General features: G+C 62.4%; 1 protein-coding gene across 1 annotated transcript; it reads right to left on the bottom strand.

Annotated features, from left to right (window-relative positions):
- Positions 1–250: 250 nt before the first annotated feature.
- PIGC (phosphatidylinositol glycan anchor biosynthesis class C) lies at positions 251–7616 on the bottom strand. Its single transcript, XM_077825105.1, has 2 exons — positions 7484–7616; positions 251–1929 (listed from the first exon to the last, which is right to left on the bottom strand). The coding sequence occupies exon 2, from the start codon at positions 1699–1701 to the stop codon at positions 808–810; it is 894 nt and encodes a 297-aa protein (XP_077681231.1). The 5' UTR covers positions 1702–1929; positions 7484–7616; the 3' UTR covers positions 251–807.
- Between the last annotated feature and the right edge of the window lie 508 nt (positions 7617–8124).

Here is an 8124-nt window from a genome sequence, read left to right as displayed (position 1 = left end):
CACATAGAAATCCCACGCAACACTGGAATGGGAGCAAACACAGGGCCTTCCAATGCACAGTCAGGTATCCTGCATTCCCACTCCTGATCCGCCCCACACTCCTGCTCCTGCGGTGGCACCTCTGAACTAAGAAATGAAAACTCTGCCCTTTGACAAAATACAACCCCTGGATCTGATCTGCCTGCCCCATCAGCCGCACCCCCTGTGCTGCTCCCGCTGGACTGTTTCACAGAAGAATGACAAAGGCAGGGAGGTTTGAGGGACTGGATGCTTTTAATAGCCAGAAAGTCCAGATTGCCAAAGAGATTTTGAAAGCTGCTCTCCAAATACCCAGCAAGTCCAGTGGGCCTCATCTCCACCAGTAAACTTTGGCTAAAACATTCCCCACTATTGCTACCCTTAATTCAGCTTCCCAAGCAGCAGAGCCAACAGCAGCTCTTGCCCTATAGTTGACATAAAGTGCCATGTACGTCATGGAGACCTGCTCTGAGCAGGTGATGTGGTGCATAAAATGGTGGCATCTGCCTACAGTCCTCTGTCTACTTGTGCTCTTGCCACGCTTCCACGGTGGGAGCTCAGCTAGTATTAATGAGCGAGAACGATACACGTAGACACTGGGGAGACAAAAGTTCCCGGTATGTACCAAGCAGTTTGTCTCACTCTGGGAGAAGAGGCTCTGTTATAACACTGCAACCTCCCCCCAACTTCTCTGAGATTCCGTCACGCAGGAGGTCGTCTCCAATGCAGAAGTCTTTGTTCCGATAGCACCAGTGGGGTCTTGCCCCCTGCCGTGTGTCCTGGATGAGTCTACATGAGGAACCTGGAGAGGTCGTCCTTGATTTCAGCTTCATCCCAAGGCCCATGAATGTTGTCTTTGAGCAGCTGCAGCCGGATGAGGCAATAAGGACACAGGCATGAAATGGAGATCAACAGAAGGGCAAAGAGAAGGGCAGCGACGCCCGAGATGGTCAACAGCCCGGCCAGTGCAGACAGGGCGAAGAGCAGGGTCACCCCCACATAGCAGCGGGGTGTCTGCGCTTTGAGCTTCTTCTGCAGCATGGGCCACAGGGCAAAGATCTGGATGGCAAAGGTGACCATGGCGAAGGTGTGCAGGGAGCGGGGCAGCCGGGAGGCCAAGCACACAGAAGCGAAGATGGCCATGTTGAGGGACAGCGTGCTGGAGACAATGGCGGCATTGGCCCCATAGTCAAAGAAGATCAGGTGCCCCAGGAGCATAAGGACCGACATGGCGTAGATGGTGTCTGTGCTGATTGACTCTGTCAGGGTCTTCAGCACTGGGGAGAAGCCGTAGGTGAAAGCTATGAACACCAGGGTGCTCTTCAGGTCCGCCCACCAGGTCCGACCGCTCTCCTTCCTCCCCACCCCCAAGTCTATGACATCAAACAGGATGTAGCCAATCAGGGAAGAGGCCAGGCCAGCCCCGAACAGCCACTGTGGGGTCAGCAGCCCATCATCCATGTACCACCAGATGACGACGAAGACGCAGACGCTGCACAGCTGTTGGATCACCACCCCAGACTCAAACACCACTGCCCAATACTGGTACTTGCGGGCATAGATGTTCTTCCGCAGCTCTTCCAGGAACCGGTGGTCCACATAGTTATCTGGGAAGGGCTGCCTTTCATACAGCACCTTCTGCCAATGCTTCCTAGGGCTCGCTTCCACCTGGGCACAGACCATTCTCCCAGCACAGCCCTGCTGCGTCAGCAGCCTCTTGGAGTGAAATCCCCTCACACAGACTTGGGAGAGCCACACGCAGGGGAGGGCTCATTCTCCAGGAGTGGACAAGTGGAAGGTTTCTGTAGGTCCCCTCCTCCGAGAAGGGCTCGTCACAAAGCACTCAGATCTCCACGCATCAGGCTGGGGCTGAGAGTGACCTCTTTGTTCTGTGCAGAGCCCTGCCAGCTCCTAGAAAACAAACACACAACGAATCACTCAACTGCTGGGCAATGCAGACCAGAGATTCAATGACTGAACTCTGATCCCCAGGCAAGGCCCGGGAACTCTGAGAAAAGCAGGAGACCTTGCACAGAATAAGCTATTGCTGCTCTTAGGGCAGCAACATTCAAGTCCCTCGGACTCTCTCACATGCCACTTGCCAGATGGCTTCTGTCGTATGAGCATCTTCGGGTGCTTTTTCTGGTAACTACAGGTAGAACAGAGACCTAAGAGTCAGCATTCCTGGGTTCTGTTCCCAGCTCCATCCCAAACCCGTGCAACCTTGAGCAAGTCCCTTAATCTCTCTGAGCAGAACCAAATACCAAGCTAGCTACCGGGCAGTGACTGCAGAGAGAATTGCATGGAGAGCTCTGGTTCCTAGTACCGTCGTGCAGCTGAGCCCCATGTCTGTGCCGTGCACTGCTGCAGTACAGATGGTGGGGAAGGAAGTTAGCAGAGGCAAAGGAGCCAAGCAGCCCCTGCCTGGAGTAAGACTGGGTCTGTTGTGCCCCTCTACAGAGTAGATGGGAATCCTTTACTAAAAAGGGTAAAATTCAAACCCTGATCTAAGTTCCCTCTAAGCTGCGTGGCCGTGCAGCAGGGGAGAGGTGCCCCAAGCTGCTGTGGTGAGAGAGGGCTGGGGGGAGTCCTCTCTCCCCGCTGCAGCCCCAAGGCAGCCTGCACCCCAGAGCCCTCACTCCCCACCCCACCCAGACCCTCTGCCCAAGCCCTAAGCCCCCATCTGCACCCCAAACCTCTCATTCCTGGCCCCACCCCAGAGCCCTCACCCCTTCCGCACCAGCCCTGAGCCCCCTCCCACACTCTGAATCCCTCGCTCCCACCCTCGCCACATATCACCTCCATATTGGTGCACATCACAAAATTCATTCCACACATGGACGTAAAAAATTAGAGGGAACATTGGCCCTGATGACTTATTCCTGTATCTTTTTTGTCCCAATGTCCTAAGTCCAAGTGAACTCTGGACAGCGACTCTCTTACACACACTGAGGAAAAGCTGACTGTACTGACGGCAGTGGGAGTTTTAACATTAACTTCAAGGGAGCCAGGATTTCACCCATCAGATTTCTCGTCTTTCAGCAGAAATGAATGGTTTAGGTTCTCATGCCCTAGCACAGCGCTGCAATGTTGGGCGTTCCCCAGGCTGCAGGAATGGCTTTATAGAAATGGGGAAATCCCTGGGTTTTTTTTTAAATGAAAAACTTTTCTTGGCCAAATTTCACCTGATTCTTTCCATTTTGAAAAGAGAGTGAAAATATCTATACACTACTGGCAAAGAGGAATTTTTCTTGACTGTAAATACTACGGAACTCATGATTGAGAGCGAAATAGAAATCTGATCGTGTTAGTGGTTTGGAAAGGGCTGGTGGATGAAACACTCCAAGGACTCACTGTTACCTTGTAGGAGTGTAGCGAGGCCTTGGGTGCAGGGACCATTATATCTCTGCCGTTTGCCCGCTAAGGCCCCAGGTTTGCACTGAGCGCCGTTTGGATGGATCCCTGTGCTAGCACAGTGCCCCATGGAGACCAGCTGAAGGGAGCTCATTGCAGGATTGAGAACAGCTCTCAGATGTTGAGCCCATTCCCCGCTAAAGGAAAGTCCCAAGGAAAGCAACATGCCCCGAAGATTACCAACTCGGTGCTTGGGCAGAGCAAGTGGCCTGGGTTAAATTCTGAGCCCTGTGCTGAGAACACCCTGCCTCAGCCTAGGAACAAACAGCTCAAGGGACTCCCAGCCGGATCTCAGGTAGGGGTCACTGCGATAGGGTGAGGGCTGTACAGATCGGGGAGGGGTGTAGGCAGGACTGTAGGGATCAGTGCGATGGGGTGGGCGCTGTACAGATCGGGGTGTAGGTGGGGCTGTAGGGGTCAGTGCTGTGAGGTGGGGACTGTACAGATAGGGGAGGGTTTTAGGCGGGGCTGTAGGGGTCAGAGTGCTGTAGGGTAGGGACTGTACAGATGGGGTGTGGGCAGGGCTGTAGGGGTCAGTGCGGTGGGGTGGGGGCTGTACAGATCGGGCTGCAGCCAGGGCTGTAGGGGTCAGTGCGGTGGGGTGGGGGCTGTACAGATCGGGGAGGGGTGCGGGCGGGGCTGTCGGGGTCAGTGCGGTGGGGTGGAGGCTGTACAGATCGGGGTGCAGGCACGGCTGTAGGGGTCAATGCGGTGGGGTGGGATGGGGGCTGTACAGATGTGGTGCGGGCAGGACTGTCCGGGTCAGTGCGGTGGGGTGGGGGCTGTACAGATCGGGGTGCGGGCGGGGCTGTCTGGGTCAGTGCGGTGGGGTGGGGGCTGTAGAGATCGGGGAGGGGTGCGGGCGGGGTTGTAGGGGTCGGTGGGATGGGGGCTGTAGAGGTCGGGGAGGGGTGCGGGCGGGGCTGTCGGGGTCAGTGCGGTGGGGTGGGGGCTGTACAGATCGGGGTGTAGGTGGAGCTGTAGGGGTCAGTGCTGTGAGGTGGGGACTGTACAGATTGGGGAGGGGTGTAGGCGGGGCTGTAGGGGTCAGAGTGCTGTAGGGTAGCGGCTGTACAGATGGGGTGTGGGCGGGGCTGTAGGGGTCAGTGCGGTGGGGTGGGGGCTGTACAGATCGTGCTGCAGGCAGGGCTGTAGGGGTCAGTGCGGTGGGGTGGGGGCTGTACAGATCGGGGAGGGGTGCGGGCGGGGCTGTCGGGGTCAGTGCGGTGGGGTGGAGGCTGTACAGATCGGGGTGCAGGCAGGGCTGTAGGGGTCAATGCGGTGGGGTGGGATGGGGGCTGTACAGATGTGGTGCGGGCGGGACTGTCGGGGTCAGTGCGGTGGGGTGGGGGCTGTACAGATCGGGGTGCAGGCAGGGCTGTAGGGGTCAATGCGGTGGGGTGGGGGCTGTACAGATCGGGGTGCAGGCGGGGCTGTTGGCGTCAGTGCGGTGGAGTGGGGGCTGTACAGATGGGGTGCGGGCGGGGCTGTCGGGGTCAGTGCGGTGGGTGGGGACTGTACAGATCGGGGTGCAGGCGGGGCTGTCGGGGTCAGTGCGGTGGGGTGGGGGCTGTACAGATCGGGGTGCAGGCAGGGCTGTCGGGGTCAGTGCGGTGGGTGGGGGCTGTACAGATCGGGGTGCGGGCGGGGCTGTAGGGATCAGTGCGGTGGGGTGGGGGCTGTACAGATGCGGTGCGGGCGGGACTGTCGGGGTCAGTGCGGTGGGGTGGGGGCTGTACAGATCGGGGTGCAGGCGGGGCTGTAGGGGTCAGTGCGGTGGGTGGGGGCTGTACAGATCGGGGTGCAGGCGGGGCTGTAGGGGTCAGTGCGGTGGGGTGGGGGCTGTACAGATCGGGGTGCGGGCGGGGCTGCAGGGATCAGTGCGGTGGGGTGGGGGCTGTACAGATGCGGTGCGGGCGGAGCTGTCGGGGTCAGTGTGATGGGGTGGGGGCTGTACAGATCGGGGAGGGGTGCGGACGGGTCTGTAGGGATCAGTGCGGTGGGGTGGGGGCTGTACAGATGCAGTGCGGGCGGGGCTGTCGGAGTCAGTGCGGTGGGGTGGGGGCTGTACAGATCGGGGAGGGGTGCGGGCGGGGCTGTAGGGGTCAGTGCGGTGGGGTGGGGGCTGTACAGATGCGGTGCGGGCGGGGCTGTCGGGGTCAGTGCGGTGGGGTGGGGGCTGTAGAGATCGGGGAGGGGTGCGGGCGGGGCTGTCGGGGTCAGTGTGGTGGGTGGGGGCTGTACAGATGCGGTGCGGGCGGGGCTGTCGGGGTCAGTGCGGTGGGGTGGGGGCTGTACAGATCAGGGAGGGGTGCGGGCGGGGCTGTCGGGGTCAGTGCGGTGGGGTGGGGGCTGTACAGATCGGGGAGGGGTGCGGGCGGGGCTGTCGGGGTCAGTGCGGTGGGGTGGGGGCTGTACAGATCGGGGTGTAGGCGGGGCTGTCGGGGTCAGTGCGGTGGGGTGGGGGCTGTACAGATCGGGGTGTAGGCGGGGCTGTCGGGGTCAGTGCGGTGGGGTGGGGGCTGTACAGATCGGGGAGGGATGCGGGCGGGGCTGTCGGGGTCAGTGCGGTGGGGTGGGGGGTGGACAGAGCGGGGCGCAGGGGGGGCTGTCGGGGTCAGTGCGGTGGGGTGGGGGCTGTACAGATCGGGGAGGGGCGCGGGCGGGGCTGTAGGGGTCAGTGGGGTGGGGGCTGTACAGATGCGGTGCGGGCGGGGCTGTCGGGGTCAGTGCGGTGGGGTGGGGGCTGTACAGATCGGGAAGGGGTGCGGGTGGGGCTGTAGGGGTCAGTGCGGTGGGGTGGGGGCTGTACAGATCAGGGAGGGGTGCGGGCGGGGCTGTCGGGGTCAGTGCGGTGGGGTGGGGGCTGTACAGATCGGGGTGGGGTGCGGGCGGGGCTGTCGGGGTCAGTGCGGTGGGGTGGGGGCTGTACAGATCGGGGTGGGGTGCGGGCGGGGCTGTCGGGGTCAGTGCGGTGGGGTGGGGGCTGTACAGATCGGGGTGGGGTGCGGGCGGGGCTGTCGGGGTCAGTGCGGTGGGGTGGGGGCTGTACAGATCGGGGTGGGGTGCGGGCGGGGCTGTCGGGGTCAGTGCGGTGGGGTGGGGGCTGTACAGATCGGGAAGGGGTGCGGGTGGGGCTGTAGGGGTCAGTGCGGTGGGGTGGGGGCTGTACAGATCAGGGAGGGGTGCGGGCGGGGCTGTCGGGGTCAGTGCGGTGGGGTGGGGGCTGTACAGATCGGGGCGGGGCTGTCGGGGTCAGTGCGGTGGGGTGGGGGCTGTACAGATCGGGAAGGGGTGCGGGTGGGGCTGTAGGGGTCAGTGCGGTGGGGTGGGGGCTGTACAGATCAGGGAGGGGTGCGGGCGGGGCTGTCGGGGTCAGTGCGGTGGGGTGGGGGCTGTACAGATCGGGGCGGGGCTGTCGGGGTCAGTGCGGTGGGGTGGGGGCTGTACAGATCGGGGTGGGGTGCGGGCGGGGCTGTACACAGGTTAGAGCGTGCGGAGCGGGGGCTGCCCAGGTCGGGGGCTGTAGGCGGGGCGGGGCGGGGCGGGGGATGCCCAGGTGGGGGGCTGTAGGCGGGGCGGGGGCTGCCGAGGTCGGGGGCTGTAGGCGGGGCGGGGGCTGCCCAGGTGGGGGGCTGTAGGCGGGGCGAGGGCTGCCGAGGTCGGGGGCTGTAGGCGGGGCGGGGCGGGGGGTGCCCAGGTCAGACACGCGGGGCGGAGACACAGCGCGCCCCCAGCGGAGCTCGGGCAGCAGGCGGGGCCAGGACCCGACCCTGCCGCTTCCCTTCCTCCAGTTGCCGGACGCGGCTTACGCCGAGCTCGCGGCGAGCCCCGCCGTCTGCTGCCGCCCCCACCCCCCGGCTCCGCCGAGCGGGAGCTGGCCCCGCAGGGGGCCGTGCTGGGCTCCCCGCTCCCTGAGCCGCGGGCTTTGCCGCCAGCAGCGCCCCGCGGCCCCCGCTCTGCGCCCCCCGGGCACGGGGCAGCCCCGCTGCAACCCCCGAGCGGGCAGCGCGGCTGGGCCCCGGGCAGGGGGGGAACCGGGGTGCGGTACCTGGGCCTGGGTCGCTGGGGAGCCGCTTCCTGTCTGCGCGGCGCGTGACTCTCCCTCCGCCATGTCGGCAGGGCCGGAGCCTGTCAGCGCGCGGGGGCTGCCCCCTGCTGGCCCGCGCGCGGCCGCCTCTGCGGCGAGACACGCCAGCCTGCGCGGGCAGGGAGCGGGGCGGCGGGGAGCGCCTTGCTGGCGGGGATGCTAGAGCGTGGGGCTGGACCAGGGCCGGAGATGGGGGAGGGTGGGGCAGATAGAGAGTGTGAAAAATCAGGACACTTTTATTTTGCGAGGGGTGTGTGTGTAATAATTGTGTATATAAAACAAAGCCCCTAATAGCTGGTCTGGTCACCCCCCAGGAGATCGGATAAATCCGAAATATCCAGGGTCGCCCCAAGCAGCCTGCTCCCATGCCAGCTGCCCCCCGGGGAACAGAGCTGGTGGAAACGTTTCCGATGGAGTGTTTTCTTCCATCTGGAAATGCCGCTTTGTCAGACTCAAAACGTCCCAACGGGCCGTGTTGATTTCCGTGAAATTTGGTTTTGGACAAAAATCACAACACAGCGTTTGGTCAGAACAGACCGTTTTGATTTTTGAGTAGAAACTATAAAAAAAAATTTAAAAAATCATATAAACCCGAAGTAAAT

The sequence above is a fragment of the Eretmochelys imbricata genome, chromosome 8 (assembly GCF_965152235.1).
Source record: "Eretmochelys imbricata isolate rEreImb1 chromosome 8, rEreImb1.hap1, whole genome shotgun sequence".
In the NCBI taxonomy this organism is placed as follows: Eukaryota; Metazoa; Chordata; order Testudines; family Cheloniidae; genus Eretmochelys; species Eretmochelys imbricata.
The sequence above is the reverse complement of the archived record's forward strand: the minus strand, read 5'-3'. Positions and strand labels throughout refer to the sequence as shown.